Source organism: Chiloscyllium plagiosum, unplaced genomic scaffold (genome assembly GCF_037043375.1).
Source record: "Chiloscyllium plagiosum isolate Xiang-an unplaced genomic scaffold, Cpla_swu_hap1 HiC_scaffold_53X, whole genome shotgun sequence".
Classification (NCBI taxonomy): Eukaryota; Metazoa; Chordata; class Chondrichthyes; order Orectolobiformes; family Hemiscylliidae; genus Chiloscyllium; species Chiloscyllium plagiosum.
Window position 1 is genome coordinate 15,974,409 of NW_028270191.1, and position 27,303 is coordinate 16,001,711.

General features: G+C 41.8%; 1 protein-coding gene across 3 annotated transcripts in view; it reads left to right on the plus strand.

Moving 5' to 3' along the window:
* Positions 1-27,303, plus strand: part of LOC122543353 (electroneutral sodium bicarbonate exchanger 1-like) — a 449,950-nt gene that overhangs the window by 241,530 nt on the left and 181,117 nt on the right. For all 3 annotated transcript variants that reach the window (XM_087985536.1, XM_087985538.1, XM_087985537.1), the window contains exons 6-8: positions 4,271-4,459; positions 9,216-9,304; positions 20,575-20,732. In XM_087985536.1, coding sequence (XP_087841662.1) covers positions 4,271-4,459; positions 9,216-9,304; positions 20,575-20,732 — 436 coding nt within the window. The remainder of the gene's footprint in view (positions 1-4,270; positions 4,460-9,215; positions 9,305-20,574; positions 20,733-27,303) is intronic.

Below are 27,303 nucleotides of genomic sequence, written 5' to 3' on the forward strand. Positions count from 1 at the left end.
AAATTCTTTATAGAATTCAGCTTGAAAACCATCTGGGCCAGGTGCCTTACTGCTCTGAAGTTGCCTGATTGCGTCTAGTATTTCTTGGACTGTTAGGGGAGCATTTAAGACCGATACCTGTTCCGGAGTTAGGCCCGGAAAGGTCAAATTTTTTAAAAATGATTGCATCCTCCTTGTCCTGTCTTCACAATCCTGTGATTTATATAACTCAGAATAAAATTTTCTAAAGATTGCGTTAATCCTTTTATGATCATGAGTCAAAATACCCGTACTTTCCTTGATAGACGTGATAGTTTGAGGGGCCTTTTTTTTCTTTGCAAGAAATGCTCAGTATCTACCTGGTTTGTCGCCAAATTCATATGACCATTGTTTTGCAAATAATATTTCCCTCCTAGCCATTTGGGTAAGCGTAGTGTTTAGAGCTGTCCTAAGGGCCATAATCCTTTGCAATTTGATAATAGAAGGTCTATCAGCGTATGCTGTTTCAGCTGCTTTTAAGTGAGCTTCGAGCAGACGCTGTTGTTCTCCCTTTAATTTTTTCTGGGTCACTGAGTATGAGATGATCAAACCTCGCGTGTAAGCTTTGATGGTCTCCCACATCATTGATGGGTTGCTAGCCGTACCTAAGTTAATTTCTAAAAAAGTTTTAAATTCTTGAGAGAAGTACTTTACAAATTTACTATCTTTCGTTAGGAAGGGGTCCATACGCCAATGCCGAGGGGATGTCCCGTTGTTCCTCGCCTTGATTTCCATATATATAGCAGCGTGGTCGAAAATTGCTATACTACCTATTTTACAGGATGATATGGAATTTTAAAAAATCGAGGGCAAAAAACATATCAATTCTGGTATGACATTTATGTGGATTGGAGTAAAAAGAAAAATCTCTGCCCTGTGGATGAAGGCATCTCCATACATCTACTAATCCTAATTCTTTGTTCAGATCCATCAATTGTCTAGATCTGGGAGATACTCCTGCAGTACTCTTGGGAATCCTATCTATTTCCGGATCCATAATACAATTAAAGTCTCCCCCTATAATTGTATGATGGGCACCAAGAGCCATCAATTTTGAGAAGGCTTCCGTTATAAATTTAAAGGGGTGTGTTGGGGGGGCAGTACAAATTTAAAATCTCATATTCCTCTCCATTTATAAGGGCTTTAATCAGAATATATTGTCCAGATTCGTCTTTTATCTGATTTAGGATTTTGAAAGGAAAATTCTTCCGAATAAGAATAACAACTCCCCTGCTTTTTGAGCTAAAAGAAGAAAAAAAGGCCTGATAAAATCCACCCTGTCGTAATTTCAAGTGTTCTTTATCCAACAGGTGTGTCTCCTGTAGGAGAGTTATATCAACTCTTTCTTTCTTGAGATTTGGTAATATTTTCTTCCTTTTGACTGGCGAATTACTCCCCTTGACATTCCAGGTGCACCACTTAACCAACTGATCAACCATAATCGTCCGGGCAAATCCGAGACCCCTCGGGAGGGGAAACCCTATCCAGAACATTCTGAGCATAGAGCATATAAAATTCACAAAAATAAGGGCTCTCTAATACACTCACAACAGTGAAATAAAAAACTATTTCTAAATAATAAAAAAAAACATATTTAAATGGAGATTTTCCCGCTTGTTCCCAGGGGGTATCACTTCCTTTCCAAAGGTCCATCGTATCCTTTCCAAAGGTCCATTGTATCCTCTCCCAACCAATGCCCCACCCTTGACCCAGGCACTCCTCAATAGGATGAGGCGAATTCAGATATAATACAAAGCTAGAGTTAACAGTGAGCACCCTACCCCCACCCACACCAACACCTGGATATATTTGGTAATGTTAATACCATGTATAAACATATATAACTATAAAATTACAACCTCAACAAATAATAATAAAATATAATAATACAAAATAACAAGGGAAAACAACCCCGCTCCTAGACACAGAGGTGAAATAGAATAAGGTAACCACCTCCCCCCACCAACATTAACTAAACTCCCCGGCTTTTATATATATATATACATACACACATACATAGAATAATTTAAAAAAAACCCAAGGAGGGGAGAAAATCGTTAAATAGAGAAAAAATAAATAAATCCCTCTCCCCACCCCCCCAAGATAATATTAGACAGTAAGGTAAGAAAAAAGAAAAAGGGGGGGATATAAACCAGAGTGGGGGGAAGGCAAACCAACATCCATTATCTCTTACAATTTGTCTAAGAGAGTCCAAAAATTCCTTAGCCTTTTCTGGTGATCCAAAGTTATACACGGATCCTTCATGGTTAAAGTGTAGCGTCGCTGGGTAGCGTAAGCAGTACTGAATATTTAAGTCCCTTAAACACTTCTTTGCCTCATCGACTGCCTTCTTCTTTCGGACCAGAGCTGGGGAAAAGTCCTGGAATAACATGATCTTGGATCCTTTATAGATCATGGCTTGGGAATCTTTTCCAAGATTTCTAGAGGCTTCTAGGAGTATCTGCCTTTCCTTCTAGCTCTGCAGCCGGAACAGGACCGGGCGGGGGTCCTGGTTCAAGCCGGGCCCGCGTATTGAGACCCGGTAGGCCCATTCCACAATTACCTGGCCTGATCCAGCCTCCAGATTTAAAAGCTGTGGCAGCCACTGCTTGAGGAATGCTGTAAGCTGGCCTTCCTCTTCCCGTTCGGGAAGGCCCAGCAAACGAACATTTTTCCGACGACCTCGATTATCGAGGTCATCAATGTGATTCTCTAAGGTCTAGACTCACTGTTCGAGAGTCCGGACCCGATCCACGGCCGATTGCGCTGTAGTTTCGGAAGTCGCGGCCTTTAGCTCCGCCCCTCCAACTCGGCACTTGATTTCCTTAATGTCTCGGATGTGCTTTTGCAGCGCGGCCGAGAGTGAGTCCCATCGGCTTCGGGATTCTTCAATAAAAGCGTTGATCTTCGCATCCAGTTTGGAGATGATTTCCACAAGGCTTGCCACTGTAGGTAAGTCCCCCCGGGCCGGCTGCGGACGCCTCTGTTGCAGCTGGAGAGGGTGGGGGAAGGGTTCCTGCTTGCTGAGAGCTGCGGGCTCCCTTCCCTTTAGTCATTTTTACTAAAGATTAGATTGTTTAAATTTAATACTAAGCAACTAATTAAATTAAACAGCTATTTTAAATGATTTGGTGAGTGTGGTGGGGGTGGGTGGCCCACTTTGCCCAAGTCTTGGGAGGAGCACTATAGACTCAGACTTGCTGGGTCGCCGCCATCTTGGATCCCCCAGGACTTATACACTTAATGGTTCGGTCATGCGGAGTGTTGCTGAACAAAGAGACCTTGGAGTACAGGTTCATAGTTCTTTGAAATTGGAGTCGCAGGTAGACAGGATAGTGAAGAAGGCGTTTGGTATACTTGTCACTATTGGTCAGTCTAGAAGTTGGGAGGTTATGTTGCGGCTATACAGGACATTGGTTAGGCCACTTTTGACATACTGAGTTCAATTCTGGTCTCCCTCCTATCGAAAGAATGTTGTGAAACTTGAAATGGTTCAGAAAAGATTTACAAGAATGTTGCCAGGGTTGGAGGATTAGAGCTATAGGGAGAGACTGAACAGGCTGGGGCTGTTTTCCCTGGAGCGCGGAGGCTGAGGGGTGACCTTATAGAGGTTTATAAAATCATGAGGGGCATGGATAGGATAAATGGACAAAGTCTTTTCCCTGGAGTGGGGTAGTCCAAAACTAGAGGTTTCAGGTGCAAGGGATATAAAAGGAATCTTAGGGGGCAACTTTTTAACTCGGAAGAAGTGGCGGAAGCTGGTACAATTATAACATTTAAAAAACAATTGGATGGGCCCATGAATAGGAAGGATTTAGAGAGATATGGGTCAAATGCTGGCAAGTGGGACTAGATTAATTTGGGATATCTGGTCAACATGAACAGGTTGGATGAAATGGTCTGTTTCTGTGCTTTACATGTTTTGACTCTATTTGGACAGGGACTGCTTCGGTATCTGAGGAGTCACTAACGGTGCTGAACATTCTGCAATCAAATGCCCAATCTGGCATTTGCAGTTTTATTTATTGTATTTAGAATGGTAATTTTGCATTACAAATACAATACTAGTTCATATTTTTACCAACAATGAGTTAGAGATGTTTTTCTTCTATTGACTCAAGTGCAAAATCACTGATGGAAGGTTTCAAAGAACAAATGAGATTAAAGGATAATTTGACCAGCCATGACTGCTGCAAAGGCTTTGCTCCTGTGATAATGGTTCTTGTGATTTTCTTTCATTGCTGTGTTTTAGATATGATCCTTGATCATCAGGAGTCTTCCATGGAACTGGATGAAAACATTCGTGTGAAAGTGCGTGAAGCTCTTCTGAAAAGACATCACCATCAGATTGAGAGAAAAAGGAATAATCTCATTCCAATTGTTAGGTCCTTTGCTGAGGTTGGGAAAAAGCAATCTGAACCTTATTCCATGGACAAGGCAGGTAAGAACGCAGACTCTGACTCGAAGTCAAAAACAAAAACTCTCCTTCAGTATTTCGCTGTTACTCGGTTTGGGGACAACTGGATGATCATATATGAAGCGGTATGGCTGAGTGCAAAGAAGAAATATTGAGTTAGGGTATACTGGTCAGATATCTTTTATCTACATGTCCAAAAACTGAAAAGACGTAAAAACTGAAGGTCTTTTCGAAAACAGACTCAATCAGGTCTGTACGCATGCTGCGTTTGGATCGTTTGGAAAAGGTCTTCGCTTGGCCCAAATGGCCTAAAATCAAAGTGTTTTTTTTCCCTAATGTTCTGAATGGACCATAGGCATGCCAAGTTCAGGCTGTTTGGGGGAAAAAAAAACTTAACTTTTAGGTCCATTCAAACCTAAGTGATAACCATAGCAACAAATGGAGACAAAGAACAATAAGTGCAGAGATAATTTTCAAAATATTTCGAAGTACAATGTTTACTGGAAAACACATTACTGGCGTGCTATAGCAAGCACTTAGCCTGGCTGGGTCTCTGATTTACATCCGCAGTGAGATTAGTCTTGCTGACAATTAAGCTTATGTGTGGATATGAAGTGAGTGATTTAAGAAAAGGGTCCTATGTGCTGGATATCCCTCCTGTTCTGGTTGACAGTGGGATAACTTGAGACAGGCTCTCCAATATGACAAGTGAATACTTTTCAAAATTGAAACTCTTTCAAGTGGGTAAGAAGCACAAATGTATGGGTGACAAGTGTAAATGACATTCCCACTTTTAATTCAAAGCTGTATTACTAGTTTTTGTCATTTTCATATTTTACCTGGAGTGTGAAGCTCTGGCTCAACCTAGACATAAAAATAAAGGATTGGATTTAACAGTTCCAATAGTTGTGAACACTGAGAGGTTTGTTGCTACTGAGGGCTACAACAGCAAACAGGATCCAGGGAGTCCACTTATGCTTGAACCCCCCCCCCCACCCCCCACCACCCAAAAAGTTGCAATGTGCCTGAATGAACTCCAGGGAACCCAGGCTGATGGGCTGCCAGGAGCTGTCAGTGTGAAAACTTGGTTGCCCTGTCTTTATCCCCCAGCATTTACATTGATTTGTTGAAGGTTGCTAAGAGTGTGAACTCTTGTAGCTCTTCTCTACCTAGGCTCCTCAGTCCTCCTGATGTTGGAGAAGAGCTGGGGTATGTTGTGAGTGTGTTTACCAAAAGACTGTAAATTAACTATTATTGAAACCTGTTATTGAACTAGAAAAGACCTCAAGGAGTGTCATTTCAGGTCTTGATTTCAGAGGAATATTGCTTCATAGGAATGAAGACGCCACTTAATCTTCCCAGCCACCTCTCCAATGGATCCACTCTGCAAATAGGAGAGCAGGTTCCTGCTGCAGCCTACAACAAACGCAGGGCAGTAGTTTCTCATGTGGTTCATGGCATATGCCTCTGCTTTGCCACCGACTGCAAAGTCCAGGCTTGTTTACTGTATGTATTGAATTCCAATTCAAAGCCAGTGTTATTCTAAATTAAAGCAAATGAAATTGCTATCAAAATGAACTGAGTAATTGTGGTTCTGTTCGCCGAGCTGGAAATTTTTGTTGCAAACGTTTTGTCCCCTGTCTAGGTGACATCCTCAGTGCTTGGGAGCTTCCTGTGAAGCGCTTCTGTGGTGTGTCCTCCGGCATTTATAGTGGCCTGTCCCTGCCGCTTCTGGTTGTCAGTTTCAGCTGTCCGCTGTAGTGGCCGGTATATTGGGTCCAGGTCGATGTTTGTTGATGGAGTTTGTGGATGAGTGCCATGCCTCTAGGAATTCCCTGGCTGTTCTCTGTCTGGCTTGCCCTATAATGGTCGTGTTGTCCCAGTCGAATTCATGTTGCTTGTCGTCTGCGTGTGTGGCTACTAAGGATAGCTGGTCATGTCGTTTCGTGGCTAATTGATATTCATGGATGCGGATCGTTAGCTGTCTTCCTGTTTGACCTATATAGTGTTTTGTGCAGTCCTTGCATGGTATTTTGTACACTACATTAGTTTTGCTCATGCTGGGTATCAGGTCCTTCGTTCTGGTGAGTTGTTGTCTGAGGGTGGCTGTTGGTTTGTGTGCTGTTATAAGTCCTAGTGGTCGCAGTAGTCTGGCTGTCAGTTCTGAAATGCTCCTGATGTATGGTAGTGTGGCTAGTCCTTTGGGTTGCGGCATGTCCTCGTTCCGTTGTCTTTCTCTTAGGCATCTGTTGATGAAATTGCGTGGGTATCTGTTTTTGGCGAATACCTTGTATAGGTGTTGGTCTTCTTCTTTTTGAGTTCTGGTGTGCTGCAGTGTGTTGTGGCCCTTTTGAAATCTTCTCCCAAACTTTGATGAACTGAGTAACTTGATAAAATCGTTTCTGTCAGTGCTCATTTTAAATACTGGATGTTGAGAGCAGGTGCTCAGGTGTCCTGATATTTAATTGAAAACTGAAACCTGAGTACATTAGTTCCATTCCAAATCCCCCTGGAGCAAGTGAAGTATCAGATATAAATTAACAGTTGTACTTTGTTATGGCGTTAAAGTGTTTAAAGATTGATTTTGATCTGTGTTTCTCTAACATTAGGTAATGTTGCTTAGTTGGCCCCTTCCAGTACTGATGCTGCCTTTGCCTATTACTGTCCAGTTCTGGAAATGTAAAAGAAATGTTCCAGAAGATACTGACGGCAAGCCAGTGGCACAGCATGTTATAATAATGCACAGTAGGTTAATTTGCTCCATGATTCCTCAGTTGCTACTTGAATCCCAATATGCTGTATGAACAATTGGCAAATGAGTCTGAGGAACCATTATTTATGGTGACAAGTAAATATAGTCTGGTTTGGCAAACCTGCTTGGAGAGATTTTAGAGAAGCTCCGGCACACTCTGTGTAAACAACCCCATAACTAATAATAATTCACGTAATAAACTAACCTTTGAAAAAGAGACTAAAGGCAAACTTTTACAAGGTTCTGAGACATGTGGGCTACAGTGAGCTGAGTGCTGGAATCCTTCTCAGTGTCGAGATCCTCTCACCCTATTGTCCCCATATTACTTGAGCGATGTGGTGAGATTTTACCTAGGAAGCAAATTCCAAATTGACACCATTATTGATTGGTAAATGCCTTGTTACTAGTCTAACTCACCATGGGTTGTGATCTTACCAAACTTGCCAAACAAACTAACCTTTGGGAAAGCTTGACATGGAAACTAGAGTGAATTCTTTGTGGGTTCAACTGGCCACTAGCTCCAGAAGATCTCCATGCTGGACATCAGGTATGCTCCATGGGAGCAGGCTACACACATCCCACATTCTCAGACATTGGCATTGGGCATGTGGCAGCATCTACGAACTTTTATGGCACATCTCTGATCCAGTAAGAGAATGCTTCTGCATTTTAGTACCTCATCTTTGGCTGCACTGCCTTCTATCATTGAAATGTTGGAAATTTTGTGCTCAAAGACATGTACCCGGCACATGGACTAGATCAGGCTGCCTCTCAGGTCTCTTCACTCGCTGTCATAGCCCTTCCTCTGAACCTACGTAAGGCTGCAGCATCCTTGTCTTGCGTTGCCTTGCTGTTTTGTGCATTGCGCCCTCAGCCAGAGATACCTGGCTCATATTACTGCGGCCTCGCCATGCTGTTTAGTGTACACACAGTGCCAGGAAACTTGCCACAATTGTCAGTGGGCCTCGGTCCACTCAAGTGGGGTAGCAATTGCTCAGGGAATCCCAGCACAGTAAATCAAGCACCACCTCCTATACCAGTCCGGCCTTGCTCAGAACAGTCAAGAGTTGGATCCTCTCCTCATAAGGGGTGAGGAGCCAAATGATGGGCAGCACACCACCCATCTTTTCTCTTTCTGCCCTTTTGCTCCTGGAATGAGAGAGAGGGGTAGGTATTAGAGGATAAAAGGGGGTAGCACAGCTGTTACTGTTGATGCAAGTGGGAGGTTTCTTGAGCAAATGAGTAGACAGTGCAGAAGGCACGCAGGGTTGGTGGTGTCACAGTTTGGTGTAGGTGGGGCTAAGTGCGGAAAATGTTGTAGACAATATTGAGAGTGATTGAGCTTGATGGGAGGTTTTGGAGAGAAGATAGTAGCACATACACTGGCAGAGTGAAGAAGCACATTGACTTCTTTCATACAGTAATGGGCAATCCTTCAGATGCTGAGACTTGTTTTAAGCTGGATGACAGTCTCAAACCAGGCTGGCATCGTCTGGTGTCACGGTCTCACTGGTGGTCCTGGGAAAATGGGCATCTTGTCATTACACCACCATGTCCAGCAGGAGCTCCAGGACCTTGCCTGCAATGCAAGATGCTACTTTTTCCCTTGTCTGCTATATTCAAGGCAAATATCAGGAACTGTGCAGACAATTCTGGACTGATAGTGCTTGTCTGGTACACAAAGACCTTTTAAAGATGGTGCCGATACCAGGGATGCTAATCAATTCCAGGATCACTGATGAGTAGTGAGTTGCTCTGGGAAAGGTGCGTGGTAAGATGAGGCATAAGTCAGACGTGACTTTTCCTGTGAGGACTCGAAACGACAATTAACACAAAGAGTTTGGTAAAATATGGTGAGGAAACCTGCTTGAATTCGTGGCAAGAAGCACTCTGTCAAAAGAAAGCAGAGTATTCTGCCATAATTTTGAGTTAGGATTTTGCAAACTAAAAATTCATTCCAATTCCATTTCTCTTGACATCCAAATATTCTTTTCTCTTCAAGTTGCTCATTTTTGTTTTCCTCCTCAGGTCAAATGCTGTCCCCACAATCTCTTCCGACTCATCTTGAAGCTAAAAATGGAGTCAACCAAGACAATGTAAATTTTGAGTCAGGCAAGGTAAAATAATCATTTTGGTTTATCATGTTATACGTTGCCTGCAGTTCAGAAATATCCTTTGATGCATTATGTTCCAGCCGCATAAAGTTCTAACGCTAAAGCTATGATTGTTTTTTTTCCTAAGGAGGTCCAGTTGTGTGGCACAGAGCAGTCGAGTATGGGGTCCTTTGCAACTTTGTAATATTGGCTGAGCTTTTGGGGAAAGCATTGAATTCCCCAGAATTTTGATAAAGTCTTGCAGATTGGTAGGTAGCAAACATAACTTAGTTATTCAAGAAAGAAGAGAGTAAACTAGAAACTGTTGGCCAGCTAGAACATCATCAGAATTGGCCATGATGTGGAGATGCCAGTGTTGCACTGGGTGGACAAAGTTAAAAATCACACAATACTAGGTGACCATCCAACTGGTTTATTTGGAAGCACTAGCTTTCGAAGCACTGCTCCTTCATCAGGTAACTGTGATGAAGGTTCATTAGCTACCTAATGAAGGAGCAGCACTCTAAAAGCTAGTATTTCCTATAACCTGGTGTTGTGTGAGTTTTAACTTCATCAGAATTTCAGTTCTGATTTTCAGTTGCCAGCAGCAGGAAGAGCGGGAGTTTGAACCAGGGGCCTGTCAGGAAAAGTGAGTCACTGACTTAAAACTTTAAAAGCTTACCTCGAACATCAGCAGTGGCAGCACCTCAGAGAGCAGAGGTTTCTGGGAAAGGAGGGACTTTTTTTCCCCCTCAGCTATATAAGTGAGTGTTTTCTAAACCTGAGGTCCTCCCACCCAACCCCCTCCTCTAACGTTAAACACCAGGGACACATCAGGTAAGCTTCTCTTCTTTTTTTAAATTTATGATAAGGGGACTCGCAGGGATGGCAGTGCAGGGAGAGGAATGTTCCTCCTGCATGATGTTTGAGGTGAGGGATGCCATTAGTGTCCCACCCATGTACATCTGCAGGAAGTGCACCCAACTCTTGCTCCTCCAAGACTGCGTTAGGGAACTGGAGTGGGAGCTGGATAAACTTCTGATCATTCGGGATGCAGAGTCTGTGATAGATAAGAGTTACAGGAAAGATTAGATTAGATTACTTTTAGATTAGATTACTTACAGTGTGGAAACAGGCCCTTCGGCCCAACAAGTCCACACCACCCCGCCGAAGCGCAACCCACCAATACCCCTACATTTACCCCTTACCTAACACTACGGGCAATTTAGCATGGCCACTTCACCTGACCTGCACATCTTTGGACTGTGGGAGGAAACCGGAGCACCCGGAGGAAACCCACGCAGACACGGGGAGAACGTGCAAATTCCACACAATTAGTCGCCTGAGGCGGGAATTGAACCCGGGTCTCTGGCGCTGTGAGGCAGCAGTGCTAACCACTGTGCCACCGTGCCGCCCAGAAAGTAGTTACTCCTAAGCACGAAGAAAGCTGGGTAACTGTTAGAAGGGGGGAGAAACAGTCAGTGCAGGGATCTCCAGTGGTCGTTCCCCTGAAAAAAAAGTATACCGTTCTGGATACTGTTTGGGGGGTCAACTTACCAGGGGCATGCATTGGGGTGCAGGTCTCTGGCACAGAGTCTATTCCTGTTGCACAGAAAGGAAGGAGGGAAAGAAGGAGAGTGTTAATCATTGGGATCTCAATAGTGAGAGGGTCAGATAGAAGGTTTGTTGGGAATGAAAGAGACTCGTGGTTGGTATGTTGCCTCCAAGATGCCAGGGTCTGTGCTGTCTCGGATCATGTCTTTGGGGTCCTGAAGAGAGAGGGTGACCAGCCCCAAGTCGTGGTCCATAGAGGTACCAACAACATAGGTAGAAAGAGGGATAGGGATGTAAGGCAGGATTTCAGGGAGCTAGGGTGGAAGCTGAGAGCTAGAACAAACAGTTGTTATCTCTGGTTTGTTACCTGTGCCATGTGATAGCGAGGTGAAGAACAGAGAGAGATATCAGCTGAACACATGGCTACAGGGATGGTGCAGGAGGGAGGGTTTCAGGTTTATCGATAATTGGGGCTCATTCTGGCGAAGTTGGGACCTCTACAAACAGGACGGTCTTCACTTGAACCAGAGGGTACTAATATCTTGGGTGGGATGTTTGCTAGTGCTATTTGGGTGGGTTTAAACCAGCTCAGCAGGGGGTTGGGAACCTGTGTTGTAGTTCCAATACAACAGAGGATGAGGGTAGGGAGGGCATGGACAGGATTTCATGGTCACAGGAATGTGCTGGCAGACAGCAAGCTGGTTTGAAGTGTGTCTACTTCAATGCCAGGATAATCCGGAATAAGGTAGATGAGCTTGCAGCATCTAAGTACCTGGGACTTCGATGTTGTGGTCATTTCTGAGACATGGATAGAGCAAGATCAGGAATGGATGTTGCAGATTCCATGGTTTAGATCTTTCATTAAGATCAGGGAAGGTGGTAAAAGAGGGGGAGGTGTGGCTTTGCAGGGGATGGGGACAATCGAAATGTGGAGCTGATTTAAGGAACAGATGTTGTCAGGCAGGGAGGAAGTGATAAGGTAAGGGAATCGTGGTTTACTAAAGAAATTGTATCTCTTGTTTAGCAGAAGAGGGAGGCTTATGTGATGTTGAGGCAAGATGGTTCAGATGAGGCGATGGCTAGTTACAGAGTAGCTGGAAAGGATTTAAAGAGAGAGTTAAAAAGAGCAAGGAGGGGACATGAGCAGTCTTTAGCAAGTAGAATAAAGGAGAACCCTAAAGCTTTCTATAGATATGTGAGGAATAAAAGGATGACTAGGGTAGGAATAGGGCCTGTCAAAGACAGAAGTGGGAAGTTGTGTGTGGACCCTGTGGAGATTGGAGAGATGTTAAACAAATATTTCTCACCTGTTTTCACTCAGGAAAAGGAGAATATTGTAGAGGAGAAGACTGAGATACAGGCTATTAGACTAGAAAGGATTGAGGTTAGTAAGGAAGAGGTGTTATCAATTCTAGATGGGATTTTTCCAAGAGTTCTCTGGGAAGCTAGGAAGGAGATAGCTGAGCCTTTGGCCTTGATCTTTGAGTCGTCATTGTCTACAGGTTTAGTACCAGAGGACTGGAGGATTGCAAATGTTGCGCTCTTGTTCAAGAAGGGCAGTAGAGATAATGTCTGTTGTAGGAAAAGTTTTGGAAAGGATTATAAGAGATAGGATTTATAATCATCTAGCAAGCAACAGTTGGATTGGAAATAGTCAGCATGGATTTGTCAAGGATAGGTCATGTCTGACAAACCTCATTAAGTTTTTGAGAAGGTGACCAGGAATGTGGATGAGGGTAGAGCAGTTGATGTGGTGTACATGGACTTCAGTAAAGCCTTTGATAAGGTTCAACATGGTAGGCTTTTAGAGAAAATGTGGAGGCATGGGATTGAGGGTGATTTAGCAGCTCGGATTAGAAACTGGCTTTCTGTAAGAAGGCAGCGAGTGGTGGTTGATGGAAAATATTTAGCTTGGAGTCCAGTTACGAGCGGTGTGCCACAAGGATCTGTTTTGGGACCATTGCTGTTTGTCATTTTTATAAACGACTTGGACGCAGGCATAAGTGGATGGGTCAGTAAGTTTGCAGATGATAATAAAGTTAGTGGAGTGGTGGACAGTGTGGAAGAAATTTGCAGGTTGCAGGGACACTTGGATAAACTGCAGAACTGGGCTGAAAGGTGGCAAATGGAGTTCAATGCAGATAAATGTGAGGTAATTCACTTTGGGAAGCTTAACAGGAAGGCAGAATACTGGGTCAATGGAAAGATTCTTGGTAGTGTGGATGTGCAGAGGCATCTTGGTGTCCATGTACATAGATCCCTGAAAGTTGCCACCCAGGTTGATAGTGCTGTTAAGAAGGCACACGGTGTGTTAGGTTTCATTCGTAGAGGGATTGAGTTCCCGAGCCATGCTGTCATGCTGCAACTGTACAAAACGCTAGTGCGGCCGCACTTGGAGTATTATGTGCAGTTCTGGTCTCCCCATTGCAGGAAGGATGTGGAAGCATTGGAAAAGGTGCAGAGGAGATGTTGCCTGGTCTGAAGCAAAAGTTTTATGAAGAAAGGCTGAGGGACTTGGGCCTGTTCTCATTGGAGAGAAAAAGGCTAAGAGGTGATTTAATAGAGACATAGAAGATCATCAGAGGATTAGATAGGGTGGACAGTGAGACTCTTTTTCCTAGGGTGATGACATCTGTTTATACGAGGGAGCATAGGTGCAAATTGAGGGGTGAAAGATTTAAGACAGATGTTAGAGGCAGGTTCTTTACTCAGAGAGTGTTAAATGCGTGCCTGCCAATGTAGTTAACTCAGCCACATTAGGGGCATTTAAACTTTCCTTGGATAAGCATATGGATGATGATGGGATAGTGGAGAGTGATGGGCTTTAGATTAGTTCACAGATCAGTGCAACATCGAGGGCCAAAGGGCCTGTTCTGTGCTTTTTGTTCTATGTTCTACGTAGGATTAGGGACACTGCTAGAATATAACATGAGGCACTTTAAATCATAATGTTATTGGCAGAGTTGACTCTCATTTCACAGAATTGCAGAAGTGATATGGTGCAGATGGAGACCATTTGGCATATCACATCTGCATCAGCTCTCCAAAAGAGTGTTATGACTTCATACCATTCTCCTTCCTTTTCTAATACCTTTTCACACTAATTCAAATAATAATGTATTGCCTTCTTTAATGCCTCAACTGAACCTGCCTCCACCATACTTCAGGCAACGCATTGCAGACCTGAACCACCTGTCTGCACAAGTGGTTTTTCCCATGTCACATCTGTTACTTTTGTAAATCACTTGAAATCTGTGCCCTCCCATACACAGTTGTTTTGAGTGAAAACAGTTTCTCCCTGTCTACTCTATCCAGCTTTTATGATTTTTAAAACTTCTATTGGACCTTCTGTTAGCCTTCTTTTTTCCAAGGAGAACGATCCCAACTTTCCAATCTTTCATCATTACTGAAGTTCCTCATACCTGGAACCTTGTAAATCGCTCCTGCACACTATCACAGTCTGTTCATATTCTTCCTGAAGTGTGATGGTTAGAACTGCACACAAAACTGCAAGTGAAGTCTAATTACTGCTTGTATAATTTCAGCATTGCCTCTTTGCTGTTATACTCTACAAATAAATACTCTCTTTTATTAACTACTAACTGCTTTCTCTGCTTGTCCTGCCACATTCAATGATCTATGCACGTGTACACCTAGGTTCCTCTGCTTCTACACCACTTTAAGAATAATACCCCTCATATTGTCCGTCAATTTTCTCTCTATCAAAGTGCATCAATTCACATTTCTTTACATTAATTTCATCTGCTACCTATCTGCCCTCTCCACCAACTTGTCAATGTCCTTTTTAAAGGTCTGCACCTTCCTCCCCTCAGTTTACAATTCTTCCAAGTTTAATACCATCCATAAACTTAATTTTTGCAAGGTTTGTGAAGGTTTGTAGCTCAGGTTGAGGTTTAGGGTGTAGGTTTGCTCGCTGAGCTGTAGGTTTGATATCCAGACGTTTCATTACCTGGCTAGGTAACATCATCAGTGGCGACCTCCAAGTGAAGCGAAGCTGTTGTCTCCTGCTTTCTATTTATATCTTTCTCCTGGATGGGATTCCTGGGGTTTGTGGTGATGTCATTTCCTGTTCGTTTTCTGAGGAGTTGATAGATGGCATCTAGATCTATGTGTTTGTTTATGGCGTTGTGGTTGGAGTGCCAGGCCTCTAGGAATTATCTGGCATGTCTTTGCTTAGCCTGTCCCAGGATAGATGTGTTGTCCCAGTCAAAATGGTGGTTTTTTTCATCCGTGTGTAGGGCTACGAGGGAGAGAGGGTCGTGTCTTTTTGTGGCTAGCTGGTGTTCGTGTATCCTGGTGGCTAACTTTCTTCCTGTTTGTCCTACGTAGTGTTTATGGCAGTCTTTGCATGGAACTTTGTACATGACGTTGGTTTTGTTCATGGGTTGTACTGGGTCTTTTAAGTTTGTTAGTTTTTGAGAGTGTTGGTGGGTTTGTGTGCTACTAGGATTCCGAGGGGTCTTAGTAGTCTGGCTGTCATTTCTGAAACTTCTTTGATGTATGGTAAGGTGGTTAGGGTTTCTGGCTGTGTTTGGTCTGCTTGTCGTGGTCTGTTGTGTGGCAATGTATCAAATACCTTCTGCAATCCATGTATACCACATCAACAAAATTTCCCTAATTGACCCTTTCTGTTTCCTCTTCAAAAAGACTCCAGCAAATAAGTTAAACACAATTTTCCCTTTATCTATGCTGGTTCTTCCTAGTCAACACACATTTTTCCATATGACTATTAATTCTATCCCAAATAATTGCTTCTAGAAACTTCCCAGATACTGATTTTAAACTGATCTGTAATTGCTAGACACATCCTTACACTCTCTTTTTGAACAAGAGCATAATGTCTGCAATTCACCAGTCTTCTAGCGCCACTCAGGGAAGACGGAAAGATTATTGTCAGTGCTCCTGAAATTTCCACTCTCACTACATTCAATATCCTTGGATTCATTTCATCTGGTCCTGCTACCTTGTCAACTGTATTTACTGACAGTGTATACAACACTTCCTCTTTAACAATTTTGAGCCCTTTGTTTTGCTACCATAACCTAGTATCCACTCCTTAGTAAAAACAGGTGCAAAGTATTCATTTAAAACATCTGCAATGCCCCAAGCATCCATGTGTCAATTCCTTTTTTTTGTCCTTTTACCACCCTTTTATGTGCGTATAGAAGACTTTGGGACTGCCTCTTAGTTTGGCCACCAGTCTTTTCTCATAATCCCTCTTCGTCCTTTAATATGTTTTATCACCTCCCTTCTGGGCCTTCTGTATTCAGCTTGGTTCTCAATTTTATTTTCTGCCTGATACTTGTCATTAAGCACACTTTTTTTCCTTAATTTGTATCTCATTTTTCATCCAAGTAGCTCCACAGTTGTTTGCCCTCCCTTTCCCTTTTGAGGGAACATATTTTAACTGTACCTGAAACATCTCCTCTTTGAAGGTAGCCCATTGTTCAGCTATAGTTTCAACCTTTTGTTCCAGTCTATCCAGCCCAACTCTGTTGTTGCCCCATTGAGGTTGGCTGTCCCCAACTAATTATTCTTACTCTGGATTGCTCATTCCCCTATTCTATCATCATCATAAACCTTGTGGTCAATTATCATTGTCTCCTAAATGTTCCCCTACTGACACTTGATATTTATGAAAGGGAAATGATAAATCTGTTTAAACTAAATTGAGGCTATAATAAATAGAGTAGATCAGAAGGAAATAGTGCACATAGTGATTTTAATTTTCAAAAAACATTCAATAAGATACTAAGAAGTTATGACACAAAATTAGGACTATGAGGCAATTCATTAACAAACAGAATAGTCATTTTCAGAATTACAGCTATAACTAATGTGGTACTGCAATGATCAGTGCTGAGGTTTAAGGTATTTACAATTAATATCAATGACTTCGATGAGAGGCTGCATATAATATATCCAAGTTTCTTGCTGACTTGAAGATAGAGGGAAAGTAAGCTGTGAGGAGGCTGCAAGGAAGCAGAAAGGTTTTTGTGAAGATTTGTAGCTCAGGTGCCGGTTGCAGTTGTTGTAGGTATGTTCACTGAGCTGGGAAGTCAGTTTTGCAGACATTTCGTCCCCTGTCCAGGTGCCCTTCCAGTTGCTGGTTCCGGTTGTTCGTTGCAGTGGTCGGTATACTGGGTCTAGGTCAATGTCTTTATTGATGGAGTCCATGGATCAGTGCCAAGCTTCTAGAAATTCTCTGGCTGTCCTCTGTTTGGCTTGTCCTAAAATTGCTGTGTTGTCCCAGTCCACATACATGAACATCAACTAGCCACTAAATGCCACAACCAGCTGTCCCTAGTAGCTATACACACAAACAACAAGAAGCACAAAATCAACTCGGACAACACAACAATAGTAGGACAAGCCAAACAGAGGACAGCCAGAGAATTTCTAGAAGCATGACACTCATCCATGGACCCCATCAATAAACTCATTGATTGAGACCCAATATACTGACCACTGCACCAAATATCCGGAAACAGTGGGAACAAAACCAAATAAGTTCCAACCGATGCAGTACAGCAGCACTTCACAGGAGGCTCCATAGCACTGAGGATGTCAACTGGAAAGAGGATGAACCGTCAGCAAACCCACTTCCCAGCTCGGCTGCAACAAAATAGGCAAGTTAGGTAAATGGGCAAGAGTGTAGCAGATGGAATGTAATATATACAAATGTGAAGTTGTTAACTTTGGTAAGAAAAATTGAAGAACAGAATATTTTGCAAAAGATAGAAGACTGAGAGATATTGGTATTTAGAAGGATCTGGTTGTTGTTGGACATGATTTGTACAAATTTAATACATCAGTACATCAAGCAGTTAGGCAAACAATGGAGTGTTAGCCTTTATGACAAAAGATTTGGAGTATGAGCAGTCTTTCTGCAATTGCTAAAGGTCTTAATGAGACTATAACTGGAATATTGTAACAAAAACAAAGCGCTAGAGAAACTCTGAGGGTCTCACAGTGTCTGTGGAGTGAGAAAAAGAGTTCATGTTACAAGTTCAGTATAAAATTCTCAGACTTGCAGCATTTAAGATTTTCTGGCAACAGTGGTTACCAATTCATCTAAATTGCTTTTGGTTGGTATTTTAATGTGATGAACCTTTTCACAGGAATGGGTTAATAAGTTCAGTAACACAGTAAGTGAGGTTCAACCTTGCTCACTTGTGTGTGGATATTGGAGTCTGTTTATGAAGTAAAAACAGAAGTTGCTGGAGAAATTCAGTAGGTCTGACAGCATCTGTGAGGGGAAAGCAGAGTTAACGTTTCGGGTCCAGTAACTCTTCTTCAGAACTGGACCTGAAATGTTAACTCTGCTTTCTCATCACAGATGCTGCCAGACCTACTGGGTTTGTTGAGCAACTTCACTTTTGTTTCAGATTTCCAGCATCTGCAGTACTTTATTTTATTTCTGGTCATGAAGTACTGTTTTCTAATCTACTGTCTTAACACTTTATATCAGGAAAGCTAGTTTAAGAAGTTAGTAACTTAAATATGAAATATCAGCATTAAAGTTCTGTAATTTTGGAAACTTGGCTGATGTCTTTAGAGTCTGGCACATGACATTCTATGTAGGTTATCATGTAAACTTGATGACGAGTACGACTCCTTCACCTTACTATGTCTCTGATACCCCAGAAAAAGCTCCCATAACATTCTTATGTCATTTCAATTTCTTCTCAAAGTATTCTGCAAGAGTTTTGAGTGACACATCTAATTTATATGAAATAGTGGTAATTTCTGGGCATTTCATGCTGTAAATCTGAAAGCACTAAGAACTAGATTAAGGCTTCTCAAAGTCAATGCAGAAGACTCATTCTTTCTGGTAAAAGAATGGTGCTAACTAGCATTAACCTGATTTTTGCACAAAGCAAAACTTTTCCACATAATTCTGTATTAGGCCATGATGAAGATGACCTTTCCTCAGGCCAATGTCCACCTCCTCAACTGGCTCAAACTGATGGGTAAGGATATGTTTTATTGTCGAGTGTTCCTTTGCATTGCAAAAGAAACTACCTCAATACTGATTTATTTCCTTCTACACTTTTGTGGCTGGGATCAGGGTTACATTTGGTGGAAAATTACAAATCTGTCTCATATTGTCCTTCTGACCCATTTAATTAAATTTTTTCTTTGCTAAGCAGGTTGGGAGTCCAACCTCTCTCTTAGCCCTCCTTTTATTCGTTAGAAGAAGGTTGAGAGGTGACTTAATAGAGACATATAAGGTAATCAGAGGGTTAGATAGGGTGGACAGGGAGAGCCTTTTTCCAAGTATGGTGACGGCGAGCACAAGGGGGTGATAGATATATGACAGATGTCAGAGGATGTTATCCTTCCACATTTCTCACACAGTGGAAGGATAACATTTATAGCTTGTGAATTTTTTTTCCCCAAAACCCAGAGGTAGTAGATTCGCCAACTTTAAGTACATTTAAGTTATCATTAGACAAGCATATGGACGTACATGGAATAGTGTAGGTTAGATGGGCATCAGATTGTTATGACAGGTCGGCGCAACATCGAGGACCGAAGGGCCTGTATGCGCTGTAATGTTCTATGTTCTAACACAGGAAAGTCCAAGCTGATGTATCTTCTTACTAAATTTCAGCTCTGGAGCACAGTTTCCAAGTTAGCAGTGAAATGGCATTGTCACTGTTCAGGTGCTTCCCTGGGAAAGTAACCCAATAAGGCATATTCTGGAGTTCTTGTGCCACAGTTCTTGTGTCTCTGCCTCTATACCAGGAGACCCAGGTTCAAGACCCCCTGCTTCAGAGCTATGTAACAACATCTCTGAACAGGTTGAGTAGAAAACATATTTTTTAAAAAAGCAAGACCAATTACAGGCTAATTGTCATTCTGGTTTGGGACTTCTGTAGTTTGCCAGTTACTTGGCTCTGCCAGTGGAGAGAGTATAGATTAACTCAATTTGAGGAAATTCCAAAGACTGTAATTAGTGCTTAGTCTGAAGCATGATAAAATGTCTCAAAATGAATCTGGAACACGCTGAAAGTGGATTTGCAATTTTTTTTTCAAAAAAATATTCAATGAAATAATTGCAAAAGACTTTCTTAGATGTTGGCAATTCTAGTGAACCTTCCATGTTTGTCTTCTATAAATATCCTTTACAAATGGAAATATTAGTCATCTTGTATCTGGAGAAAGAATAATTTATGTAACTCCAAGTGATCCAGGTCTGTGTCAGAAGAGTGAAATAGTGATTGTTTATTTTTGTTTCCATCCTCAAGAATTTTGAAATATGTTGAAAAGGTGACACATTAGCAAATTGAGGAATTCTAATGAATTCTAATGTAAGATTAAAGCACCTTACTTTAAATTGTGAATTTGACAAAATAAGAAAGTCTATCTGAAACTGATCACAGTGTAGTCTGACCTTGGATTTACGTGTTTAATAAGCACTCTGATTCCTACGTTCAGTTTTCAACACTTGTTATTGGATGTTTGGAGCCTTGACGGATTTATTTTATTTTTGAGGAGGCCAGTTGTATCTTGCCTCAACGAATCACAACTTGCGAAACAGTGAATGCAGCATTTAGGCCCTGAGCTATTAGTGCTGACTATTCTTGCAAAGAGGTTTAGTTCAGGTTGGGACTCTGTCCTTTTATTTCGAGAATACAAGTTCAAAACTCGATGATTTACTTTCCAGCTATTGCTGAGAAACATTTCTGAATAACCACATTTGTTTTTGACAGGTTGACCTTCACTTCATGAAGAAGATACCTACTGGAGCCGAAGCCTCTAATGTCTTGGTTGGCGAGTTAGACTTCCTGAAAAGACCAATTGTAGCTTTTGTGCGTCTTTCTCCAGCTATCCTTCTTACAGGACTTACTGAGGTTCCAATTCCTACCAGGCCAGTAGATGATTCACTTTTCTGTTGCTTTTCATGGAATGTTATAGTGCATGATTTCTGTTAGAATATTTTACCTTTTACATCTGAAATATTTGCATAGTTAATGATTTTACAACATCTAATGACTGTTATGGAGCAGTATCCCCCTCACCCCGAACAGCCAAAAGTTGAATCACTGGTTAGCCCAATTCTAAGTTTTATTGGTTAAGTTAGGAATATTGTCCAAAACCAACCAACTGAAATGGTGCTAGGGTTCTTTTAACATTCTTCTAAAACACTAGAACAAGCAGCATATAAAAGACAATACAGGACTGGAGTATCAGCCTTAATATGGACTGAAGCTAAATGCATGGGTCCCTGTGTGTGCCTGCATCCTTGTGTGTATTCATGTATACATGAGGACCCTTTAATTTGACAATGCCAGATGTGTATTCAGTTACATTTCTCACAAAGTGGAAGGATAACATTTATAGCTTGTGAATTTTTTTTTCCCAAAACCCAATGAAGCCCTCCTGATTTAATGCTGTTAGGACATCGGTTGAAGTTGTACCACAGCAGCTGATGGAATTTAAATTTAATTAAAATTGAAATTGAAAGGTAGTCCCAGTTAACACTCAACATTCATGAGGATGGTGGGTGGATCCACTCACAAAGTCTCCAGATTACTCAAGAACATTCACTCAATTCAGAGAAAAGTTGTTCTTATGAATAGAATGGATGGCATTGGTGAGGAGTTGCGGAGTGATTGTAACAAGGTCAGCTAGGGGGATTTCATGAGGCTGTTAGTCTGGGCCAATCAGGTAGCCCTGGCTGACTGTTATGAAGGTGTAGAAGCATACTGTACCTTTAAGAGAGTTGAAAGACTTAGAGAAGTACATAGAGTGCTGGAGAATTTACAATGTAACTTCTGGTTCAGAACAGCTAGCACTGGCTGGGTTGCCTGGAGACAAAAACAAATTCAAATTCGATCAATCAGTTTAAATTATACCCCAAAATACCAACCTCCAAGTTTGAATTTAGGATATTGACAATATTGAAACCCAATGAAACGATCCATGCTTTGGGGGTATAAGACTGGGGAAAATTTAACAGTTGGAGAGGAGAACCGCCAAGCCACCAGCTTGTACAGACTGCCTGAAAAATAGCTCTCTTAAAGGTACATTTATCTATCAATGACCTGTGAAACAGAAATCCTGAGGAAGAAGAAAATCTACAGAGGAGGATACAAAGGGAAGATTTGACAGCTGCCTGGCTTTGAAATCTGAATTTTGGTAAATCTTAATTGGGGGTTTATCAGACTAGTATTACAGAAGGGAAAGTAAAAGATAGATATTGTAGAAAGATTTGTAAATAGTTGTTAATTACTCCTTGTTATACTTTAAGAAATAAAGTTGTTACTTTTTACTTTAAATAGTTCTTGGCCTCTTGGAATTTCGCAGATTACAGCACAGGGTGAATCTTTTCTGTGTGGCTCGGGTTTAAATTAGCAGGGGGGTGAGGGGGGTGAGGGGGGTGGGGGCTTTACTGTGTGTCGTAACAGTTTGGGTTTTTTTTTGTCTCCAGGCAACCCAACCAGTGCTAGCTGTTCTGAATCAAAAACATTGTAAATTCTCCACCACTCTGTATGCTTCTCTAAGGCCTTCACAGGGTAAACCCGCCCCAACCCCACCCCCAGCTAATTTAAACCCGACACACAGAAAAGATTCACCCTGTGCTGTAATCTGTGAAAATTCGAGACGCCTAGGACTATTTTAAGTAAAAAGTAAGAAATTTATTTCTGAAAATTTAACAGAGAATAATTAACTAACAACTATTTACAACTCCTTCTACAATACCTATCTTTTACTTTCCCTTCTACAATACTAGTCTGATACAACCCCCGATTAAGATTTACCAAAATTCAAATTTTCCAGCTCCGCGAGCAACATGGCAGTCGGTAAAAACAAGAGGCTGATCAAGGGAGGCAAAAAGGGTGCTAAGAAGAAGATCATGGACCCCTTCTCCAAGAAGGATTGGTACGATGTTAAGGCTCCAGCGATGTTTGACATTAAGAATCTGGGCAAGACCTTGGTTACAGGGACTCAGGGAACTAAAATTGCCTCAGAAGGCTTAAAAGGCCATGTGTTTGAGCTGATTTGCAGAACGATGAAGTGACCTTCCACAAATTTAAGTTTATCGTGGAGGACGTTCAGGGCAAAAACTGTCTGACCAACTTCCATGGCATGGACGTAACACATGATAAGATGTGCTGTATGGTTAAAAGATGGCAGACCATGATTGAAGCCCACATTGATGTCAAAATACTTGCTTCACCTGTTTTGTGTTGGACTCACCAAGAAACACAGCAACCAGGTTCGTAAAACTTCCTAAACTCAACATCCACCAGAGGAAATACTCCATGCTCGAGAAAGAACTATTGAGTTTGGTACTGGTCTTACAACATTTTAATGTGTACGTCACGAACAATGTGTCGGAGGTGGTTGTGTATACGGATCACAATCCTCTTACATTCTTAGAACACTTTAAAGACAAGAATATGAGATTATTTCGTTGGAGTCTTATGTTACAGACTTTTAATTTAAAAATCGTACATGTTGCAAGAATATAATCGCAGATGCATTATCGCGGATTTAACTGATAAAGTTTAGATGAGATTTGTATTTATTTAATGTTATTTATATATATATATATATATAATATATATATATATATATATATATGTGTACATGGGAGGAAGTTAAGGTGAACGTAGATTAAAGTTATCTGTATGTTAGGTTAATGTTCTTAAAGAATAGAAAAGAAATGAAGCCATATTTTCATTATGATGATTCATTTTTTTCTTAAGGGGGGGAAGGTGTTATGAAGGTGTAGAAGTGTACTGTATCTTTAAGAGAGTTGAAGGACTTAGAGAAGCACACAGAGTGCTGGAGAATTTAAAATGTAACTTTTGGTTCAGTGCTAGCTGTTCTGAAACAAAAGTTACATTGTAAATTCTCCAGCACTCTGTGTGCTTCTCTAAGTCCTTCAACTTTCTTAAAGGTACACTACACTTCTACACCTTCATCACACTGACAGATGGAGAACAGGGGAGTCAGACATCCTGCTCACTCTGAGAACTGGCTCTGAGGGAGCTGGATCAGAGTCAAGGACTCTCTACATGTAAATAAGGGTTACAGGGTACTGGCCCCTGTGGAGTTAGTTCAAACTGTTTCTCCAGTCATGGGTATACATTTCCTTCTGACAGTTTTATCAGTAAACCTGGGAAACAAAGGAGAGAACCAACCTGTAATTGGAGGAGTGGGGCGAGTGACAGCTTTCAGTGGGGAGGAATGGGGGATTGGGAAGCAAGACCATGCAATTGGGTGATGGTGAGGAGTAGAGAGTGGAGAGGAGCATGAGTAGGAATGAGGTGGGTCTGCAATGGGTGGAAAAGGTCTGAAAGGGGAGAGAGAGATGCTGCAGGGAAGGGAAAGTAGTTTAAAATTTTTCAACAATGGAATGCTCACTTAAAAGGGAAAAGGAATAATGAGGTAATACATTATTTGCAAATTAGTGTGAAGTCTCTTGATTAAAGCTGCAGCAGTTCAGCAAGTACTACCTGGGGGGAGATATAATGGGTGGGATTGCAATAGATGCTGTCAGTTGTGTAGTTTGAACTGTTTTGAACAGGTTTATTTTGTAAATATTTTTATTTTTTGTTATATCTCAAAGCATCTTGCAAACTGGATTATTTGTGGTGTAATGGCTGAGTTACAGACAATGTATTTTTGATTTATGTTTTTTTGATTGAAATGGAAAAAGGGGTGTTTTTCACTCAGTTAAGATGACTGGCAGAAAACTGTGAATTTGGTTTAACCCTCAATAAGATGCTGAGAGACACTCTGGTGTGCGAGATTAATGATGTAACCATGCAGAAACACCTGCTAGCTGAAGTCCAACTGGATTTCAAACAGGCACTATAACTGGCTTTAATATTGGAAAATGTGGCAAGTGGAGCATATGAGTTGCAGGGTATTCTGGTGGAAGTGGACATCCACACCATTCCAACTGAGCTTGGGGAACACCACTTGAGAAAAGGCAATTGCACAGCCTCACTCAGGAACATAACCTGAACAGAGGGACCCTCGGTCAGTCCACAGCAAAACCCCAAATCAAAACCAAGCCTCGGCCAAACAGTTAAAAGTTTCTTCAGGAACCAGGCTGGCAAGCCATTCTAGTTGCTGCTAGTAAGTGGACTCTAGAAAGCAAAAGAGTCCTACTGGACCTAAGTAGAGTAAGAGGCCAATATCCAGGAGAGTTCGTACCCTGAAAAGTCCACCTACGTATAATTTGGAACTGTTAAATTGCTTAGCAATATCAAAATCAGAACCAATCAAGATGACGTCCTGATAACCGAGAAGACTGATAAAGAACACTTAGAGAACTTGAATATATGCCTATGAATTTTTCTAAGACAGGCGTACGCCTAAGAAGGGAAGAAATGTGTGTTCCAGGCACCCCAAGTGACCTGCTTGGGCTCCAGGTTTGACAATCCTGCGTACACTCATTGGAAGATAAAGAGAGGGCAATCAAAGGTGCCTGGCTCCCATGTTTGTCCAGGAGCTTAGGTAATTTCTTGGGCTGGTAAATTATCATGGAAGGTTCACACATAACCTTACATCCATCCTGGAACCTTTGCATCAACCCCTAAAAAAGGGGTCTGCCTTAGAAATGGTCGCATAGACAGGCCATAGCTTAAGGGGAGGTGATGGCGTAGTGGTATTTTTATTGGACTTTTCTTTTAAAAGTATTTTTATTGAGAATTTTTCTCTTTACAAAATTATAAAATTACAAAAATATAATAATTTAAAATTGTAACAACAATGACAATGAACTAACTACTATCCTGCTCTACGAAACAAATCAAAACTACACTCACTACAAATCAATGAATAAGTAAATAAATACATACATAAATATCGCCACTCAACGCAACCACACCAAAGCTCCCAACCTTCAGGAGCATTAATTATTACACCCATATTTATCCGGGATTCTTCATCCCAGGGCACAAAGCTCACTAAACCTAATAATCTTGTCTAAACAAATGCCCTAATTAAAATGGCAAACAAGTCTGCTTCCAGATAATTCAAAAAGGTCTGCCATGTCTTATAAAAAAGTTCTGTTTTATGGTGCACCCTGTCTGTGAGGAAATCCAAAGAGATGTGTTCCATAATTAACTTACGCCACCCTAACAGGCCTGGAGGGTTCTCAGACACCCAGCACATCAGAATGTTCTTCCTCACACAGTAAGTGAGAATATTAAATAGCTTTTTCCCATGTACGCCTAAGGAAAATAAATTCAGCAGACTCAATAGAAGAGAGACTGGGTCTACCTTAATTTCGGTTCCCAACACCCCCTCTATTACTTCTGCCACAGCGCTCCAGTACCTATGAAGCTTGTGGCATGACCACAAACAATAAATGAGGGTACCTATGCTTATTTTACACTTGGGGCACATTAATGAGATGCTCCCTTTTTGAATTTCGCAAGACGATCTGGGGCCTAATGAACCTTAGGAAGAACCTTCAACTGCATAGCATGTGTCCTGTTACAGATCGAGATCTTTCTCACGTTTCCCAAATGTCCTCCCATGTCACTGAGGGGATCTCCACTCCCAACTCTTGCTCCCAGACCTCACATAGTTGCTCAATGTCATTCGAGGCACCGCACCCCAATAGGTAGTAAAGAGTACTAACCGAGTGAGTGCTTGCGGCATGAAGCACTCTCCTCTCTGTGTCAGACCTATAGGGGTTGGTCAAAAGTGTAATTTGTTTTGGATAATGTCCCTAACCTGAAAGTAACGAAAAAGATCCCTGCTGGGCAATCCATAATCGTGACTCATTTGGTTGAAGGACATCATGACCTCACACCCTCCCCCCCCCCCCCCCCCCCCCCCCCCCCCAAACAGGTCTCCTAAACAGGAGACTCCCCTAGTTGCCCACAGTTTTGAATCCAGGGTCCATCATCCCTGGCTGGAATCCCGGCATGCCAACTATAGGGTGAGAAAGGAGGTTTCAGATAAACAGCCTTCACTCTGTCGCATTGCTGTCCATGCTTTGACTGTATTAATAATGATTGGATTCTGACAGTATTCCATAACTGTCCTCACCTTATCCATGAACAACAGGGGGCACTTTGCCTGAGAGGCCTCAATATCCAACCATATTATCTTCGGTCTTCACAAGCCCAGTTACTCACAAAGGAGAGAAGGGAGCTTAGTTGGTATCTCTTAATATCTGAAAAGTCTACTCCCCCCAACCCTTGGGGTAACTGCAATTTGGCAAGCTTACGAGGGACCGCTTGTGGCACCAAATAAAAGAACTAAGCTAACCAGTGAGTCTCCACAACATTTGCCTGGGAAACATCAGAGGGAGCATTCGCATGGGATGCAACAAATGAGGAAGGACATTCATTTTGATCAGAGCTATTCGAACTAATGAGGAGATTGGAAGGGCCTCCCAACTTTGAAGGTCTTGTCTAATCTTGTCAAGCAAGTGAGCAAAGTTAGCCTTAAATAACCAATCAAAG